The 21,667-nt window shown below is 37.5% G+C and overlaps 3 protein-coding genes across 9 annotated transcripts in view; 1 reads left to right on the top strand and 2 right to left on the bottom strand.

Moving 5' to 3' along the window:
• Positions 1 to 18: 18 nt before the first annotated feature.
• Positions 19 to 9,378, bottom strand: LOC100876866 (uncharacterized). Its single transcript, XM_003701700.3, has 3 exons — positions 7,861 to 9,378; positions 5,969 to 6,587; positions 19 to 1,169 (listed from the first exon to the last, which is right to left on the bottom strand). The coding sequence occupies exons 1-3, from the start codon at positions 7,877 to 7,879 to the stop codon at positions 683 to 685; spliced, it is 1,125 nt and encodes a 374-aa protein (XP_003701748.2). The 5' UTR covers positions 7,880 to 9,378; the 3' UTR covers positions 19 to 682.
• A 202-nt stretch (positions 9,379 to 9,580) lies between these two features.
• LOC105662035 (uncharacterized) lies at positions 9,581 to 19,419 on the top strand. Of its 2 annotated transcripts, XM_076531864.1 has the most exons (5): positions 9,581 to 11,588; positions 12,023 to 12,954; positions 13,843 to 15,615; positions 15,661 to 16,165; positions 16,979 to 19,419. In XM_076531864.1, the coding sequence occupies exons 1-5, from the start codon at positions 11,429 to 11,431 to the stop codon at positions 17,800 to 17,802; spliced, it is 4,194 nt and encodes a 1,397-aa protein (XP_076387979.1). In that variant the 5' UTR covers positions 9,581 to 11,428; the 3' UTR covers positions 17,803 to 19,419. The 2 variants fall into 2 exon arrangements, with proteins under 2 accessions (XP_076387979.1, XP_076387978.1); XM_076531863.1 differs by having other exon boundaries at positions 13,843 to 16,165.
• The window catches only part of LOC100878664 (C-terminal Src kinase), a 20,377-nt gene continuing 16,525 nt past the window's right edge, over positions 17,816 to 21,667 (bottom strand). For 5 of the 6 annotated variants that reach the window (XM_003701716.3, XM_012281698.2, XM_012281697.2 and 2 more), the window contains 4 exons: positions 21,472 to 21,667; positions 21,170 to 21,256; positions 21,000 to 21,092; positions 17,816 to 20,937 (listed from right to left, as the gene is read on the bottom strand). In XM_003701716.3, coding sequence (XP_003701764.1) covers positions 20,842 to 20,937; positions 21,000 to 21,092; positions 21,170 to 21,256; positions 21,472 to 21,667 — 472 coding nt within the window. In that variant the 3' untranslated portion in view covers positions 17,816 to 20,841. The remainder of the gene's footprint in view (positions 20,938 to 20,999; positions 21,093 to 21,169; positions 21,257 to 21,471) is intronic. The other variant, XM_076531874.1, reaches the window with a different exon arrangement.

Here is a 21,667-nt window from a genome sequence, read left to right as displayed (position 1 = left end):
AATTTAGATAATTTGATGTTTGAGTTGTTGTACATGTTTTTATTATCATTTTTTGTTTATCGCTTAGTCATATAACTTGTGGTAGTATATTGTGCTTAATGATATAGCACGACACGTCGCTGGGTTATAGAATGCGTGGTGAAGTAATACATGGTCTATGGAAATCCTGGCTATTTAAAACATGAGAATATAACACGTGAAGATATAGCACGCGACAATATAGCGCGTGTCAATATGTAACGTATCGCAATATACATGTGTCAATATAACGTATGCCAATATGTATCGCAATATACAGCACGTGGCGATATAACGTATGCCAATATACAACGCAACAGCAGTATAATGCATAGAGATACAACGACTGGTAATATAAAATACGTGATCATACAGTACATACAGATACAACGTACCAATATATGTAGATACAACACGTGTATCATAATGATATAAGAACACAACCCATAGCTGACAATACAACCTCTCGCAATACAACACTTCATGATACAATCTGTCTAAACACATGATCGTCTAAAAAAAATCTATAACCTTTTTCAAACCTCTCAAAACCAATATCATATAAAACAATTCCTCGAGAATATTTCTATCATTCACAACCAGTGAAAAGTCGATAAAAACGACACGCAGTCTATTGATCTTATAGAAAGTAAATAAAAATCGTTCAGTCGGAATCGTACAATTGTTCGACCAACAACAAGATTCGCGTGAGTTCGTTATCGGTGATATGCTCCTGCAGAGACAGAACGAAGCACACGAAGACAAATTTGTCCACAATTTCTTCTCTCAATTTTTCGCTGGATACGTCCGAATATTCGGATTTCACGGTGTCGACGTATAACGTCAAAATTTCTCGAACCTTCGTAGGCCCGTGCTCGTGGCTCGTGTTATACAGTAGAATGGGTCCTAGATCGACAGCCGGTGAACAATATCTCATTGTTTGCCAGTCGATCACCTTCGCGTCGATCGGTTTCCCGTTCTGGTATTTGAACAGCAGATTATCGTGCGAAAAATGACCGTGACATATCGTAGACACGTCGTTCACGTCCCCAATCACGTTTTTCAGCATCTCCATCGGACTGTTGTCTAACCTTCGCTTTACGTCCTCTGCTAATCGCGAATTCGGCATCGATTCGAGAATGTCTGTCATCCTGTAAACAATTCGGGATTAAATAGTTTGAGTATTCAATTTTGTGTCGATTGGTTTTTGTTGGGTGTATTAGGGCGATAGAAAACGTGAGAGTGGATTATTTTTATGATTAAATTATTCAAATTTTTCTAATTAACAAATTGCAAAGATACGAAATTTGCAAAGTTAAGACATCCTTTAATTAACAAATTCTATAACTTACAAATACAGATAATTTTAATTCTTCAAATTTTCCAACTTCGTCATTTCTAAATAATTAAATCTGCAAATCCTCTAATTTCCGAATTTCCAATTCGCAAACTTCGGAGTCTCTCAATTTCTGAAACCCCTTCTCAAAGTCTAAAATCCCCAAATTCTAAAATTTTCAGCTCTGCTATTCTCAGAATAATTATTCACAAGCATCTGCGTTGTCAGCAATATAATTTTCACGAGAATGAAATATAATTAAACGGTTTAAGAACTGAAATAATTATTCATTTTCCATGACAGATACGGGCTTAAGTTTTCTCGCGTAATTTCTGAAAATAATTTGTTAAATGTCTACTCTGTCTACCATATGAATAATTATCGTGACGCGAGAAAATCCTGTAACGATAATCTCGATCGTTTATTTCCATGATGTGTCAATTTTAATTGATCAATATAATGTATCACTGGAGAAAATTGTGTCGATAAAAATTCAAATACAGCGCCATCTAGCGGATGGTGTTTTGGAGCTGCGCCTGGTAGCAGGATCGCAGAAAAGCGAGGAGGTATTCGGAGTAGCAAGAGGTCTCCCGCGCAGTCGTGCGCATGCGCAGTGCGTTGGAACTCGCGCCACCTCTTCAACATGGCGTCTCGTGAACGAGAGACATTGACGATAGAGAATAGTGAATTACTCCTTCTTTCTGTACAATTTATGCATGTTTATGATTAAAAAACAATTTCTGTTCTATTATATATTTTTGTATACAGTATTTGTCAAGATTTTAGTTGAGAATAATTAATTATTAATAGTTACGAGTAAGAGTAGTACGACTAGTTTTAACGGAGATTTCTTTAGAAATTTTGTATAAGAGTGTTATAATTAAATTAAAATTAATTTTGCAACCATAAAAGTGTATAAATTGTACTGAGAAAATGAGTAATTAATAAATGTATTCCACCATTAATTCGATGTGGTAACGACGCCATAATGGATGGGCAGCGCTGGGTTGACGTCACTGCGCATGCGCACTACGTTCGAACTCGCGCCACTTCTTCAACATGGCGTCTCGCGCACGGGAGACATTGATGATAGAGAATCATTAATTACTCCTTTCTTGAGTATAATTTATGAATGTTTATGTCTAAAAAACGATTTCTGTGTTATTGTTTATTTTTGCATACAATATTTGTTAAGATTTCAGTTGAAAGTAATTAATTATTAATAATTATGAGTAAGAGTAGTATGATTAGTTTTAACGAAGATTTCAATAATAAATTTTGTATAGGAATGTTATAATTAAATTAAAATTCATTTTACAACTATAAAAGTGTATAAATTATACTGAGAAAATGAGTAATTAATAAATGTAATCCACCATTAGATCGATGTTTAATAAGACGCCATAATGGATAGGCGGCGCAGGGTTGACGTCACTGCGCATGCGCACGACAGCGCGGGAGACCTGCTACTCCGAATACCTCCTCGCTTTTCTGCGATCCTGCTACCAGGCGCAGCTCCAAAACACCATCCGCTAGATGGCGCTGTATTTTAATTTTTACCGACAGTTTTCTCCCATGATACATATCATAAAACCGATAAAGCTTGAATTAACAAATTATGAAATCGATCGAGATTATCGATGGAGACAGATTTTCTAACGTCACACCAATTAATTGATTCGCGTCAATCTGTTAATACTCGTTCAATCAAATTTGGATTCCCGTTTCGATTGTGTACCGATTAATTCTCCTCACACGGAAGTTTCGATACCATTAGCATTGACATCGATAACAGCAATATTACCGCAACGCTAAATGCGCCGCGACAGCACTAAAACGCGTTCAACGATGTATAATTCGCGTCTTTTGTCGCGGTGTTTCAGAGTTGATCGAATTTACCTACGATAACCCTTTGTCGCGATGCTAATTTAACTTCGACCTGGAAAACTGTTTATTCAACCTTTGACTACAATCGCTAAATGGCGTTAGTGATATTCCAGCGATATTACAACGCCTCTACTATTCGATTATTCTCCGCTTCGGCTGATATTTGGGTCGAAAACTTTTTTCTGGTCAATTCGGTTCTGTCCGAGTTACTCATTGAATTCGAAACTTGTTGCCACGGTACAATGTATTTGAAAGTTTTATGAATAACTTTGATACGCTTTATTTGATCAATGATATACTTCGATACAGAAATAATGTCCTAAAAATGTTGTTTGAATTTTTGATTAATAAAGTGGGGTGATATTTGAAGCAGAGTCGAACAAAATTTAATGTGATAAGAATGCAATCCGTAAGCAAATAATTGCTGAATAATCGTCCATCGAATGTCAAAAAAGTAATCGAAACTGTTATATTAAAAAACACGATAGATTATCACGAAATTATTATACTTTTTTTTATGATTGAATTAGTACTCAACGAACAGTAATACTGTAAATATTTTTTCAAATATTTACATTTATCGAATAATTAGAGAGATTATTTATTTATAACATTTTGATATGGCAGGTTCAATAAAAAATTATTTACACTACTTTATCTTAATAACGATGATAATTACAATTTCAGTAATGAATTATAGTAGTCAAAAACAACTTCTTGATTTTTCGAGTTAGCAACGTTTTCATATGACTAATTTGAGAATTAAATTTGAAACTTCTTGGCACTGCGCAAAATGGTAAAATAAAATTTGCTGCACGAGTGAGACGACGCTAATTTTTAATATAAACATCAATGCAGAGATAACAAGTTGATAAAAATATTTCCATGAAGCGATTTTTAATATTTTCAAAAATTAATTGCTCCTTGAATTCACAGGTTACAAATCAACTTTACTTTATTAAATTTTATTTTATTTCATGAATTTAAAAATTTTTTAATTTGTCACTGCAAAGTATTAAAAATTTCATAAATAGTGTAACGATATATGAATTTCAGTGCAGATGAATTTCAATCAGATATTAATGTGACACTAATTAAATTTGAAATTGAATATCCAGAAACGAAGAGAACATAAAACTCTCAGAAATCAATTATGTATTATTGACTCACTTAACCGAGGTCATTAATTAAATCTTCGGGCAAACTACTGGCTATTTATTCGGCGTTCAACGCCACAGATTCGATCACCTAAAATAGAAACAGTATCGAGTATGAATCATTCAGATAAGTCGGCCATTAATCAGCGGTCATTTGTTGTGTCAAAGTCACGTAACATTATGTAGTCGATTGTAATGCTCATTAAATAACGGCAGAAAAACAAGGACATACTCGTATTTATACCTACGATCACGCGTAATATGACATCACCAAATTACTCAGATCAGTGATTCTAACCGGTGTTCCTTGAGACGAGTTGTAAACATCTGATGAACATTTATTGTACAAACTGCATTCATTTGTGGAAATTGCACATTTATAGTGGAATTATTTTAGTTATAAAATTGGGAGATTTTATTAAATACTATTTAGTATTTAATTTTCTAGTTTGCAGTTTACAATAATTTATTTTCTATTCTACATTTTATAGTCTGTAATTTTTAGTTAAGTTTTGAGGAAATGATTTTTGGGATCTACTTGTGATTCACTTGAAATTTGTTTGAATTTTAAGAATGATAAGTTTCAGTTTTTCAACATCTTCGAAGTACAATTTTTAATTTCAAAAATTTCAGAGTTCCATCATTTTTAAGTCTACACGTCTTGAATTTAAAAAATTAGTCTCAAGATTTCAAACATTCCGGGTCACAAAGATACGAAGATTGTAAACTTTCAAATTAGCTAAATTCTCAATGCCTTAAACTTTTAAACTGTGTAAATCCCAAGATCCTAATATTATAAAGTTCCTTAAGTAAGTCCAAACTTTCAAAATACAGAAGTTCCAGAAACTTAAGATCCAAAGATCACAAAAGTCCAAACTTCTGAAATCCCAAAGTCTTCTACCTTTAAATATTCAGAGAATTCAAATTCACTTTAACTTTAACAAACTTTAATCCTCTAAAGCTCCAAACTTCAGCAGTTCAAAAATTCTCAAATCCCCAAATCTAGAAAACAGATCCAAACATCCAAAAGTTCTAAAACTCTTAAGTCTGGAAAATTCCAGGTACTAAACCTTCAAAGTTCCAATCTTCATCAGTACAAATATTCCAAAATCCCCAATCTAGAAAATAACCCCAAACATTCAACCGCCCAATCTACAAAGTTCAAAAACTTAAAAATTCCCAATATTCCAGATATTAAACCCTTAGAGTTCCAATCTTCCCCAGCCTAAAACTTCAAAAATCCCCAAACCTAAAAAACAATCCCAAACATCCAAAAGTCCATCCTACAAAGTTCCAAGTAACTTAAGTCTCAAAATCCAAAAATTCCAAAATCCCCAAACATCCGAAACTCCAACCTACCAAAGTTCCAAGTAACCCAAGTCCTAAACTCCAAAACTTCCAAAATCCCCAAACCTAAAAAACAATCCAAAACATCCAAAATTCCATCCCCCAAAGTTCCAAATAACCCAAGTCCTAAAGTCCAAAATTCCAAATTACCAAAATTCCTCCCATCCCAAAGTTCCCCAATTCCGAAACTCCAAACGACACAAAAACATAAAAAATCTCTAACCTGGTCGATCTCTTCTCGTACCGCTCGATGGTCTCCTCGTTAAGAACAATCTCCAGCAATTTCGCCTGAAATTCTCTGAAGATGTCCGGTTCCGTCGCCTTTAACCTCAACCCGGCAGCATGAAACTTCCCCAAAACCTTGGCACAGAGTTTCAAGTGATCGTCGTCCAGTTCGCCGTCCACCTGCGAGTAACCAGCCGCTTCGAGGTCCTCGAAGACGAGCACGGGTCTGCCGTATCTACCCAAATCAGCCAGGTAACACTTGGGGATGAAATCGGTCCCGTACTTGAGGGTCATCTTCGAGTAGAACATCTCCTCGTTCTGGAACGCGCTGAACGCGGTCGAGTCCTGCTCCATTCCTTCGGGAAGCAGCTTCACCAGCAGGGAGAAAGTGCAGGGCTCACCGGAGAACAGAACGACTACCGTCGCGCGATAAATCTCGCTGGTTCGACTCACTTCGTCTAGACGTACCACCGCTGACTCCAGCTCGACGAACTCCCTGGAATTCGTTGGACAGAAGCAACGATCGTGGACCATTTCCGGGATTAGATGATGCTCGATGTACTCGATGCTTTGTTCCCAGGCCTCGTGGGACTTCATGGTGGAAAATGTGGAATCGACTGAAAACGATTGGTTTCGGGATAAGTGCATTGGGGTAGTGTCAAGTCATCGATTTTGAGGACAGTTTTTGGGGAGGAGGTGGGATGGGAATGGGGGAGATAGATGGATGTTTGTGGTGATATTGGGGGGTTGGGAAAATGTTTTTAACTTGACAGATTAGTAATTTTTTGAATTTTTAACTGGTTAGGTTAGCAAGTTTGTACTCGTACGTTTCTAACTTGTCAGATGATCAAGTGTCCAAATGTACAACTAGCAAATTATTAGGTTTCTGAATTATAAAGTTTGCAAGGTTTCATTTACAAATCCTCAACTAACCAACTCTCAAAAGATTCCAATTTGCAAGTTTCTAAATTTCTAATTCTATAAAACTCCAAATTCCTAATTCTTCAAATACCCAAATCTCCAAATTCCCAATTCCCCAATTCCCCAATTCCCCAATTCCCTAAATCCCCAAATCTCCAAAGTTCCAACTCTCCAAAGTCCCAACTCTCCAGAGTCCCAACTCTTCCAAGTCCCAAATCTCCCAAGTCCTATATCTCCAAATTTCCAAATCCCCAAAGTCCCAACGCTCCAAAGTCCCAAATCTCCAAAGTCCCAAATCTCCAAAGTCCCAAATCTCCAAAGTCCCAAATCTCCAAAGTCCCAAATCTCCAAAGTCCCAAATCTCCAAAGTCCCAACTCTCCAAAGTTCCAACTCTCCCAAGTCCCAAATCTCCCAAGTTCCATATCTCCAAATTCCCCAATCTCCAAATTCCCAAATCCCCAAAGTCCCAACCCTCCAAAATTCCAAATCTCCCAAGTCCCAAATCTCCAAATTCCCAACTCTCCAACGTCCCAAATCCCCAAAGTCCCAACTCTCCAAAGTCCCAATTCTCCAATTCCCTAAATCCTCAAATTCCAAATTTCTCAATTCCCCAAATTGCTAGAACCCCAAATTCTTGCATCGCCAAATCCCCAAAACCCCAAATCCCCAAATTCTTAATTCTCGAAATCCCCAAATCTCCAAATTTCCTAAATCCTCAAATTCCTATTTCCTTAATTCCCCAAATTGTCAAAATCCCAAATTCTTAATTCTCCAAATCCCCAAATCCTCAAATTCCCATCTCCCCACCTCCCAAAATCCGAACTACCCAAACCTCCAACCTCCCAAAATTCAAATTACACTCCAGAAATATCTGCACACAACTATCTTATCTATCACAGAGCAACAACATCGATAACACATTTTGAATAGCCCAAACTCAAATGATACAGATAAGCAATTTCTACTACCTTCTTGCAAATCCACCATCGTCGATGATCCTCGTCGTATAAAGTTATCACCAGTTCACAAGTTTTTCAAATACTTGCATGAAAGTGGAACTTCGAATCCAACCTTCTGGAATGCTATCTTGCCTATCTTGCTGGAATTGGAACGCTGATAACTTTCTTCGGTCAACATAAATGACGAAGAAACCTTGCAACCAATTCCTAAAAACTTCTTTCGACTTCGATATTAGATATTTACGATAGCATTCACTTTTTAATACCACCTTCAAACGGGGTTCTATAAACTGTATTTTCTGAGCTGAGTTCGTTGACCTTAGTCCTTTAAATTGGATTCTTTACACTGAGTCTCTTAAATTGCGTTTAAACTATGTTCTTTAGTTTGAGTTATTTAAGTTGAATTAAAATGATCTTTTTTAATCGAGTTCTTTGAGTTCATTCAACCGAGTATTTTTTTGTACTCAAACATTTACACGTATAGCTGCATGTCACTTGAAACTTCATATAAAGAACTGCGATACGATTTTTAAGACACCGAAAATCGAAGACACTGATTTTCGACTGGGATTATAAACTCGAACGCGCGTGAAATCGCTGGCGATAAAACGGTGTTTATCGTTAACCTTTTTTAAAACGATGCACGCGTCGCGACGACGAGCCGGTCGCGAGTAACGAGCGAGAAGTATCGTCGGAAATCATTATGCTTACCATCTCCCCTCGCTACCAAGATAATGAACCTCTTATCTTCCAATGACGTCTTCCAACGTCACAAACAAGCTTATACCACGATACGCGTCTGCGACGACCGACCACGTCCTGTACTTTCGTTAATCCCTGATCTCGGATGAAATTGGTCAGCTGAAGAGAAGCGAGTAGCTTCGACGGTTGTTCCAGTGATATTACTGGGCTGATGAAATTATTAACACGCTCGAGATGAATCGTTTCATACTGACTCTTTCATACTATTACTATAACATTCTTATTTTTTTTCTTTATAAAACATTGGTGTTGAGGATGTATATGTTCTAATTGAAGGCCAGTTAAATGACTGCTCGTTTATTATACATATTCTCATAATAGACTCATTTTGTCATTCTTTATAATTTTGTCATCGTTTATCATTCTTTGTAGTTTTTTCATCATTTATCATTCTTTTTCCATTTAGTCATACTAATTCGTGATAATATGATACATGACCCTTCTACACGTGGCAATATAACGTGTGACTGTGTACCATGTATCAATATTAATGTGTAGCAGCACTAAAATGTAATGACACCAACGCGTAACAATACAACACATGACCATTTCATACGCGGTAATATAACGCGCGGCGATATAACGAGTGACTGTATAACAATATTATCAATATTAACGCGTAGCAATACTAACAGGTAGCGACACCGAAACGTAACAATAAGACGTAGCAATGACTCTTCGATATGTGGTAATATAACACGTGGCGATATAACATGTGACTGTGTAACATGTGTCTATACTATCGCGTAGCAATACTAACATGTAGTGACACTAACGCGTAGCAATACAACGCATGATCATTTTAGACGTGGCAATATAACGCGTGGCGATATAACGCGTGACTGTATAACAATATTATCAATATTAACGCGTAGCAATACTAACAGGTAGTGACACCGAAACGTAACAATAAGGCGTAGCAATGACTCTTCGATATGTGGCAATATAACACGTGGCGATATAACATGTGACTGTGTAACATGTGTCTATACTATCGCGTAGCAATACTAACATGTAGTGACACTAACGCGTAGCAGTGCAACACATGATCTTTTTAGACCTGGCAATATAACGCGTGTCGATATAACGAGTGACTGTGTACCATGTATCAATATTAATTCGTAGCAAAACTAACGTACACTAATACTAATGCGTAGCAATACAACGCATGAAAATTTCATACGCGGTAATATAACGCGTGGCGATATAATGAGTGACTGTATACCATGTATCAATACTAACGCATAGAAATAGTAACATATATTGATACTAATGCGTAGCAATACAACGCATGAAAATTTCATACGTGGCAATATAACGCGTGGCGATATAACGTGTACGAATTAGAAACATGAGGCAATATAACACATAAAAATATTAACATCTATCGATATAACATATGAAAATATCAGAACGCGACGATATGACACGAGATGATATTAGCAGATAGCAATACAACGTATGGTTATATAACATGTAGGTAATGATACGTTAAGTCGAACGAGTCAGAAAAATATCTACATGGTGACGAAATAATGTCATAGGCCAACTACTTTTTTTGGTTGAGAACCGTATTTTGCCACCAGCCATTCCGCACAATTTATGTGTTTTCAATTACCAAAACATTATGTAACGAATATGGAAATTGTTACTAATGAACACTTACTCAACATAATTGGTAGTTTCTGCTTTCAAACGATATGCGTCCCAGTTAATCGAACACGGATAATGTGAAGTCAACAGGCAAACACATTTGACTTTCAATGCAAGAATATATTTCTGAATCGGTTTTGATAAGTGTCGTTCGGATTTAATTGTATATTAAATTGTATATTTTAATTGGCATATTTAAAAAGACGTGCAAGGTATCGAATTTAATTAAACGAGAACAACGAACGAATTAATTAATTAAGGTAGAAGCGTCGTTCTCGCGATCGACGTTGGTTGGCTGAGAAGCAAAGACAGAAAATTAGATAATGACTGTGCAGTTAGAGGCGCGGTAATTATAATAACAAGGAAATCTTCTCAGACGCCATTCGTTGAATTTCGCGGAGCTCCAAAGCGTCGTTTCTCTGCTCCTGTTACGAAAAAGCTTCTCGAAGCACGCAACCGAGGTGATTTTAATTGAAACGTTTACAATTTTCCTGGAAAATTCGCCAACTGCACAGTTTATTCTTGCTGCTTGAAATTACATAATTGATGTTATTTTGTGTTGTAAATAAATTATTCATTTGTACTATAACACTTCTCGCTTTTGGAACAAACTTTACTATAACAAGAAAATACCTGCAAGTTTTTATTCTGAATTTGTTAAGCGGAGAGATATTCGCGATTTAGTGTAAAAAACACGTGGCGACGTAACACGTGAAAAAGAACAAGGTATTTTCTTACAATGGTGCACCTTTAATTATCCGTTTGTCCATATCTTTTTCATTTAAGTAATCTCTCGTCAATATCGACATAACCTTGCGAACTTTTCAATTTATTATTTCACGGTATCGATCAGTTCGCTATCTGGAGCCTTTGTTCAATGATTCACAATTTCAAACAAATCGAGCGGTGTTCGCAATCTCTCGAGCCATTATTTCATCGTTTAGCTGCAACTTCACACACCGGCAAAGTGGAATTTACCAACAACCCGGCACACACCCGTAAACCAATCCCAAATCCGACAATCCCTTGCGTAATTCAAAATTCCGAGTGACAGGACCGCTACACGATTCACCACGGAACCCGTGCAAACGATAGAATCGATCACTCCACGAAGAAACCTTGACAAAAAAAAAGAGGAAACAGAAGCTAACCTACCTTATCGATGATTAATATACCGTACAATGTGCCGCTAGCACCACAGATTATGCCAACCCAGACCGTACCCGTTCAAACGAGTCATAATAATTTCCAGGCTTTCCAGCAACCGCAAACGAACACGCAACAAATGCAAACTAACCCTGTTTACCCTCTGAATCCGCAAGGTACATATTCGCAAATATTGTAATAGTTATTAGTAACTGTGTGGGTATCGATTATCGATGGAAAGAGATTCGATGGAACATTGTTTGCCTACTATTACTGCCGAGCGAATCCCTGTCAATTTAACGGTTTATCAGTTTACCCTTTCTTAACATTTTCACTGTTATCATTTATTTGTTTATTTATTCTGTTGCTATTTTTTTAATTTACCTAGAGATCACCGAAAACATTTTATTGCAGAATTAACTGTAGATATTACGCACGCAGTTTGTAAAAAATGTTAATAATCCAAACAAAGAAATTAAACATTGATCTGCAGCAAGACCTTAAGTCTCAAATTATGCAGAGAACGAAACTCAGCATAACTGAATATAAATAAAAGTTAAGATTATAAGCAAAGGATAAAGATGTAGAACGAATGTATGTTTCTGCCCAGATCAGTATAAACCTCCGATGTACCAAGTCCAGCAGTCGGACGTGTTCATGGCGAATCAGTATGTCCCGAACGTATTACAAGGAAGACCGTGTCCACCGATTTTCCATCCGTTCAACAACGTCCCACCGCCCGTGCAAACACAGCCAAACTACGGTCCACTGCTTCAAAACATTCTGGAACAAATTCGTGGTCAAGTCAGCAACACAGCTCCCATATTTATCCTACCTGGCGGTTGTCAACAGTCCACAAATCATCATCAGCAAGCTGGCACCGGGAGCCAAGTAGGCGGTCCCCAGGCGACGGGACAACCGACAAGCTTCAATTACCCCTCGTCAGTCCACTGTCCACCCACGTTCTACCCCTTTCCAATCCCGATGCCCGTTTACGAGCCATTCGCCGGCCAAACTCGCAACAGAGAAAGTTCTCGGGGTTGCGGATGTTGCCACAGACGGCAAGAATCACTGGACTCGAAGAACTACTCGTTAAACTGTTGCTGCAACCTCGCCGAGCAAGAGGATCATCGGTGCACGGCGACAAACGACGACACCATTTGCTCGAAACGCAATTGTCCAGCTTCGGTGAGCTTGCAAGCTCTGGCCTCACAATTGTTGTCGTTACAGGGAATCATCTCGTGCGCGGCCACTCGTTTGATACTGAGAAAAGTGCCCGGATCGAACATCACCAACACCATGGAGGATACCATGGAGAAAGCGCAGAAAGCTATAACCATGTTGACCAAGGATCAGCTGCTCACCGAATCGAGGAACGCGCACCAAGTGAACGCGTTGATCAATCTTCATATGACAACCAATCCACCCGCGAATATTGTGCCGCTGCTGACGCTGATACAGTTGAAGGTGAACGTGCTGAAGGCGCAGATCGAGAGTCTCATCAACAAGAAGGTGATGGAGTGCCAAGGATTTGGATATGAGGTACTCGGGACTCCTAGTATCTTCTCGTGCTCATTATTAGTTTACTTTGGTATTTTAGGGCCTCAGGATTTATCTTTGCATTTGTAGATTTTTGAATTTTAAGATTTCGGAGTTTTGGAATTTTGAAACATTCGGAGCTATGTTTGATACTAGGTTTGGTTCATAAAAATTTGAAAATAAATTTTCCTTTAGCTTTCTTAGATTTCCCTAAATTTGTTAGACTCTTCTTAGGCCTAAGCCTAGCTCTAAACTTTCCCTCGCCATAGACTCCCACTGGCATACCCGTCGTTGCCCATGAAATCTTAATTTTCCCGTCACGGGTTTAGTAGACGGAATTGTTAGTGAGAGTTCGAACGAGAACTTTCACCACCAAAATTGAGGTTTAACCACCCTACCCCACAAACAAAGGGGCGATAAATCATCCAGGTTGCCTTCATAGTTACGCTCAGTTCGCGTTAATCAAGCAGAGTAGCTCTAATTATAAAGAAAGATAAATGCATGTCTAAATTAAAAAATTAGATAACTTTTCTTAAAATGCCTATTGACTGTAACTACAACAACAGATATTAATTTCTTATCTTTCGATTCATTTTCCCACTTCAATGTCAAAATATGCATTATATGTCGGCACGTGGAGTCCCGCTCATATCATCAGAACAAACGTCCCAGTTTCTGGTAGATCAAGATATACACTTACGCCAACAATTTCCTATCACCTAGTATACACATCACTAGATTAGCTTCAATTCCCATGCATATAGTGGCGAACATTATCAAAGCATGCACTCTGCCGCGTCAAACGTGGAACATCATTTACGCGACCCTCATTTACATTTCATTCGCAACGCGGAGCACGCTAACAGTCTGTACACACTTGGATGCTCGCAGGTGGAAACCAGCGGTCCCATAGATCCAACGGTGCTCACCATGAAGACGAACGAGGAGCTGCGTCATCTGCTATCTGCCCTGCGTCAAAAAGAAACCGACGAAAGGGTGAATTTGAACTTTTCGCTGTACCATTCTCAGCGGGTGATCGCGGAGGGCCGTTTGAACAACGTGCAGGCGAAGATACGACAGGTGGAAGCCGAATTCGACAGAAGGCGATCAGTTTCGATACCGGTTCCGTCGCTTACGTCCCGAGTTATCCAACAGTTTACTGGATCCACTTGCACCTTCGGATACGCGCAGACCAAATTATTTGAGCCTTATCCCCCGGAAAATCCTCTAGAATCCCCAGATCCGTTCCTGTCGTGCATTCGCAACCCTAGGAGACTGTATTTGAAACCTCGAGAGGAAACGACAGAGCAGAAGGATCAGAGCAAGACTACCGGCACATCACCTTGCACGGACACGGGCACAGGCGAGGGCGCAGTTAATAGCTCCAAAGAGCAGAGCGTTGGTCCACGTTCCAGCGACGATTCCTGCAGCTGCCATTCGTCCTCGGAGGACAGCATCGGGGACAAAAAAAAACTTCGTCTAAGAATCGATCGCGCAGGAAGGGTGGTCATAAGTAGCCCGACAGGACTGCAGCTCGCGTCCATGACGTATTCGAGCCCCAACGAACTGTCAACGTTGTTCCGCCCCACATCTGAGAGCGTAGATGACGAGGTGGAAATTCTGGAGATTCCTCCAGGTGAGGGTAAGAAGATAGAGCTCGTAGATCTGGATTCTGAGGAAGATAACACGGTAGACAAAGTGAACCATGATGTGGATAAGGCACCGAAGACAGAAGGGAAAACGATCGATAGGCGCGTGTCCAGAGAATTCAAGGATAAGACACCAGACACACCGAAAGAACAAAAAACTGATGGACAGGTAGTAATTAAAAGAGAACCTGCAGATATGGAAGAATTTGATCTGAGACGCGTTAAAGCAGAACCGAGAAGCACCGAAAAGATAGAAACAGATATTCCGATCAAAGAGGAACCTATTGAAGACAAACGATCACCACTCGCCAAGATATTGCAATTAGGCTTGAGATCAAAGAAGATGAAAGAACAGAAAATTAAGGAAGAGATAGACTCGAGAGAACAAGAAACTCATGATGGACGGACACCGATTAAAAAAGAACCAGCAGATGCTGTAGAAGAATTTGATCTGAGACGTGTCAAGATAGAACAAAGCGTGGAAAAAGGAGAAACGAAGACAGATGTTTCTATTAAAAAGGAACCTGTTGACAAACCAAGACGCTTGAGCAGAACAATCCACATAGGCTTGAATCCTAAGATGACAAAACGGCACATGGAACCCAAAGAGAATTTCAAGGAGATACCAGACTTAAAACAGGAAGCTGATGATGGACAGTTAGCAATTGAAGAACATGAAAGTGGTGCAAGAACGAAGAATATAAAAGTTGAAGATGTTAAGTACCAGAACGGAGAGACTGGTGAATCTGGTGCAGGTAGTTCGGCAGAAACCGGAAGACACGATGCAGTTTTAAAACCGGAAATGATTAAGAGGGAGAAGGAAGACGGATATAAAGAAGCAAAGGCAACTGTTTATACAAATGCGGGATTGAATATGTCGGAAGAAAAGAAAGTGAAAACAGAGTTGTGCATGGAACTCAAAGATAAGGCAATTGAAGATACTAAGGTACCTCAGATTGCAGATACTAAGGTACAGTTTGAAGATACTAAGGCACTTCAGATTGCAGATACTAAGGTACAGTTTGAAGATACTGAGGTACCTCAGATTGCAGATACTAAGGCACTGCAATTTGAAGATACTAAGGTACATCAAGAAGCGCCTGTCAAAGATGCTAAAGACAATGTAGTTATACCTCCTCCACTGAAAGCAAAAATTAAAGAAGAACCCGATGAGCCGAAAACTTTTTTCGGAGTAAAATTGAGGAAGACGGGATTACTACCAGAGCCAAAAAGCGAAGACGAATTTAACTTGGAGATTAAACAAGAACATGACGAAAAAAGTGGAACCAGTAAACAAGGAATGTCTGCGGATGAACAGAAAATCGAAGGACAAGGTTCTTCCGAAGTAATGAAGAGTTATCTTGAAGTTGTATTGAAACAGAAGGAAGAATCTAATCCGAAAGTTGAAGACGATAAATCGAAAGTAGGAAGGCATGGAAACGTGCAAATTGTTTCGATGATGAGGCATGTAGAGTATGATAGAAGTTATGGGGACTTTGAGGAGTGGATTGATGTTAAACACCAAACCCATGGGAAGTTGATTAACAAGAATCATCGAGAAAGCGGTGAGTATATCAAGTATTTCAATTGTAATTTGACGTAAATGGACTCGTCAAGTAGAATTCTAGGAAACCAAGTTTCGTATTTATTTTTGTGGTATTTAGAGCACATTTTGAATTCTTCGTACGCTTTCATGAGGAACTCTTCAACTTCTCGTATAACGGTTGAAGTTTCATCGACGAAACGTTCGCACACAATCGAGAAGTGTTTGAATTTACTTCGATAGTTTATTAGAAACGCGAGGGTACTCTAAAATTCGTGAATTACAAGTGGGAAAGTTTTGAACATTTCTTAATCGATTGATGTTTTATACTGAATAATGTAATTTCATTTAATGGAGTAATTTTTGTTCTCACATGATAAAATCATTATTATACACGATAAATTCTTGAATCTTTTTATTAATTGCCTTCTACTGAAGTTTTTAAATACTTTATAAAAATATCTTACAAGTAAACTTTGAATTAAACACAAATGATAAAACGATACTGCTACCGTCATCTTGCAGCAAGTGGTGGAACCAGAAACAAAACATTTCTTTTTGTCACAAAATGATTGCAAAATATCTTCTTTTTTATTTTTATACTATTTTCAATATATTATTCTATACTATTTTAAAATACATATAGAAGCGTGTTTCACTTTATTTTTTTATTAGCACATTAAATTATTTCGTTCTGATGTATCATAAGAACTTCTCAAACATTTATATCAACAGTTAAAGAATTTAAGTTCTCATAACTTATTACATATAATTTTAATTACACACATACGAAATACTATCGTATAAATACTAAAATATAATATTTAATTTATAGACAAAAATGCGAACGACATCGCACGATTTCCGCCATTGCAACATACAGCACGAAGAACGGTGATCGATATCGCAGAAAATATATTCCATCAGAAAGAAATTGAATCAGACTGCTTGAATCTTCGTAATCGAAACACCTCTTATCCTGATTCAGAAACCGAAAACAGTATTGCCTCGACAATTTACTCCTTGATCGAAAATCCACTCGCCTCTTTAGGATCATTTTTATCAAACATACCAAACTTTCAAGACATCGTATCGAGCTTATGCTATAAACCATCGATTAAAAGTGAACATTTATCGAGTGAAGGAACGGAAAATAAAAAAATTCCTGAAGAAGACGACTGGATTTTGGTACCCTGGGATAATCTCGACGATGGCACTTCCACTGAAGGTCGCGAGGTTTTCAGCAACGTGCACGAAATGAAACAATCGATAATCGTAGACAAGGAGACTAAAAATTACGTGGTTATTGGAGGATCAATTAGCGGTCAATTTCGCGAATTGTCGAGGAATGGTTTGCATCGACCTTATCGCACTCGTAGAACCCTGATGATAAGAAGTCGATTAAAGAATCCAGGAAAATCGAGACGCGAGTCGCAACGTCCGTTCACGATCGTGAAACGACTTAGAAAAAACAAAATTTCCGTTTCCGAAGAAATGAAACCGAAGCCTCAACTAAAAGCGAGCGAACATTGTCACGTTGATACTGTGGAAAATCAAAATGATATAAATAGTAATAATGCGATGTTAAGTAAAAATTGTAGTTTCCTTTCGGTCGACCATTCATTGCCTGACAAAGAGAGCATGCACGATTTAGGGTAATAAACAGACGTAGTTGAAGAACGAATATCACGATTTTATTAGCGTTTGGCAGTAAAGTATAACACTGGAGATTAAAAAATAATGACATAAAAAAGATTCCAATTAGCTTGAAAATTCACATTTTTCTTTCTTTGTGCTAAATAAAATTCCAAATGTGGCTCCAGACAGCCGGAGCTGTTTATAAATAATAACATGAAGCCTTTTCGATCGGTGGATGTCTTTGGAAGACCCAATAATAAATGCAAACGCAAATTTGATATATTTATGCATACAGACATATTAATCGTGTTGGGAACACTGTCAATAGACGAGTACACATTTGTCTCGTAGCTGAAGGTGATTACAGCCGTTGAGCAAATGCGGTGTATCATTTCTTCTGTTTTTATTAATCGTTAATTCATTTCAATAACTGTAAACCATCTTCGGTCAATGGACCATAGTTATCGCTCTATAATAGCTGTCTACTGAGAATCTTTAGAATCATAGTGTATTAGTAACAACGCGACCACGTGGATCGAACGTTTTGAACACTCTCGGAATCGTACAACTGCTCGGTTTTCTTTTTTCGGAGGCCAAAATGAAGATCCTTAATTTATTATTCATCTCACGTGCTACCATCACACTCATTCGCATCGACGCAAAGGCATTCGATCCTTCAGACATCTTGGATTCAGACACCCGTACATTGTAAACTATAGTTTGTTCGAAATCGATCGCATCCATTCATCGACAATTTTGAATTTAAATCTTGATACACGGTTCCGAATCATAATACTCTTCCTTAGAAAACAATTATTCCTTTATTAGTTCGTACGGTTGGAAATAAATTACAATGGACTCATGACCGCGAACGACGCAATAATTTTTCGCTCATATAATCGGTGACTATATAAAGAGATGTTGTTTACGATTGAACATCGAACGATAGAACCGATCACGAACAAACTATAATTAGAATTAATTCGATTCACGATCACCGTGTAATTTGTTATTCGATACGTTTATATATTAAATTTCTTACGAGCTAACAAATCTATTTAATAGTAAGTAAAAAATAAACGAATTCAACGCGTTCGTCGCGTTCAGAAGACTGACGTCGCGTCGTTCTGTAACAAAGTCTCGCGTACAATATTGGATTAAACAGGAGAATTACGAGATAACATTGTCACACCACACGGATGCAATATGTAGCTGCTTATAAGGTAGGGCAAAGGTATTAGGAGGATTTTCGGTGTTTAATACGTAAACATGATAAATATTAAGCAAGCAGAGGGCATCGGCGCTTAAGAATACAAAAATGTATCTGGGAACGGGTTTTCTTTATCTTTCTTTTATAATCACGGACACACGGATCGAGGACGTCGAAGAAACGTGTTAGGTACTGATTAGAGCCATATACACATTATATTACATGCTATCGAAGTTATAAACGGACTGTATACTTATATAAATACGCTACATACTTAGACGGCTAACCACTACTTTCAAACTAGAGACACGATTTCGCGAAGCGGACCTGATCATGGTTAAATTATTATAATTTAAGGGTAATAAAAACTTGATCGCGTTTTTCTTTCGGATACTATTGCAAATAATGAAAGGATGCGAGGAACTGAGTACATTGGCTTTGATTTTTCTGATAAATCGTATAGGTGTAATAATGATCGCGATTAAAAGTAAACGAGCTTATCTTCGATGGCGATGTAAGATACGAAAACCTATCATCGTTCGTAGATTTCTTTAGCAAAAGTTTGCCTGTTAAGCGTTACACACTTTTCTATTCCACTGAAACTTCCTATCTACGAATAAATATCGTTAGTCCGTTATAACTGTTGTAAAAGTATTAAATAAGTGTTGGCTTCTATATATATATTACAGAAGAAAGATACGATATAACACGAAGGTCTATGATTGAATTACTTTTAAATACATAATATCCAATCGTTCGTATATAATTGCGTGACCGGATGCAATTGAACATAGACATTCGATAGCCGTGTAAATAAACAATCTTAACGAGCTAGTAACAAAAGGCATGGACAATCCTTGTTAACTCTCCTAAACAATATCGTCAACTGTACTCGAAATATCAACTGTTATTTTTTTCTTTTCTCTCTGATAGACGGATATGTACAAAAGTATTTACAAATACATTTACATCGCTAATATATATTTATATATATATATAGTCAAATATCTCACGGGACAACTTAAATAATCGTGTATAATGGATCAATAATTTAATTAAAAAATAATTCCTACGACAAATCTTTGATTAAAAAAAGAAACTTCTACGACTAACAAGTACTTGTAATCTACGATCACTGCAAACCCCCTTTGAACGATACAAAAACTTTTCAAGCTACCAACGGTAAAAATCTAGTTTTTTTATCCCTTTCTGTTTGCTCTACTGTTATGTATAAGTGAAAAAATTCTGATATTCAACCTTAATACAAGTTCACGTCCAAAAGATTACCTTACAATAGTTAGTTCATAGCGAATAATTATTTCTCATCTTTAAATTCAGTTCAATGTAAGGCGCTTCTTACACCTGGAAATATTTCTTGAGCCATAAAACGACGGCAACGAAAACAAAACAAAAACACAAGAAATTAAGTAATAAACAAGTATTTACGAAACTTTATAAATTCCCTTTCAAGTAATATACCTGAATTTCGGATGTACAAGTTGAACTTCTATTTCTTTTAAACATAAGAACTTCAACTTGGCCAAAGGCACGACTGACATATATCGAATTATACGCGATACATTTTCGTACGAAAAAGAAAGAGGCAAACTGAAAATACTTGATTTCAAAAAAAAACAAAAGGTATCAAAGTAACAATAAATACAAGCAACGCAGATAGTAATTTTGTACAATAAAAATGTACAAGAGAAAATTAGATTTTCTAGAAAAAGTGTTTAGAGCCATTACCTTAGCCCTTGCAAAACAAAAGAAGTATCGAAAACGCTAATTCCACCTGTTTGTCTTTTCTACATCGAGTCTACGGGCATATGATAAGTAGCAGTTTGTTTCGTTTAATTCACACCTTTGGTGTATTCAGCTTTCAGTTGACCCAGCACTATTTTTATATCGTAAAAAGTAGGTCGTTTTTCAGGTTGCAAGTCCCAGGCCTGGCAAAGAACAATAAATTAATAGAACGTTAATTAATAAATTAATACATTTTTCTACGTACTTGTCTCATAATATCGTAAACTTCGTGTGGACAACCATCTGGTGGTTCCATTTTGTATCCTTTCTCCACGCACTTTACAACATCGGCTAATGGCTGGAATGAACACATTCAAATTATAAAAACAAATACTAAGAAAGAAATAGTAATTACAAACGTAAATTAACACTCACAATTCGTGGATACGGTACACGCCCGAACGAGTAGATTTCCCATAAAAGTATCCCGAAACTCCACATATCAGACTTATTTGAAAACTTCTGAAAATAAGAAAGTGCAAATTACGTTTACACACGAACGAAAGGACGTTGTTAAAATGAGTTTAAATTAGTTCAACTATTCGGATAATTTTGAATTATATCAGATTATGAAAGACACTGTTTGGTGATACGGGTTTGCAATATAAATAAATGTTTGGTCCAAATTGTTAAACTATGCAAACTTTTGTAGACTCAATCGCTATTCGTAGCATTACATTCTGCTTTAAAGCCTCTGGTGCAGTCCATTTGATGGGCAATTTTCCACCTTCGAGAGAAAAGTTTTCGTCCCTCGCCAAACCGAAGTCCGACACCTTCGCCGAGTTATCCTCCGCGACAAGGACGTTCCTTGCGGCCAGATCTCGATGCACTACGTGTCTGGATTCCAAATATGCCATGCCCGCGCACGTGTCG

This window comes from Megachile rotundata, chromosome 5 (assembly GCF_050947335.1).
Source record: "Megachile rotundata isolate GNS110a chromosome 5, iyMegRotu1, whole genome shotgun sequence".
In the NCBI taxonomy this organism is placed as follows: Eukaryota; Metazoa; Arthropoda; class Insecta; order Hymenoptera; family Megachilidae; genus Megachile; species Megachile rotundata.
The sequence above is the reverse complement of the archived record's forward strand: the minus strand, read 5'-3'. Positions and strand labels throughout refer to the sequence as shown.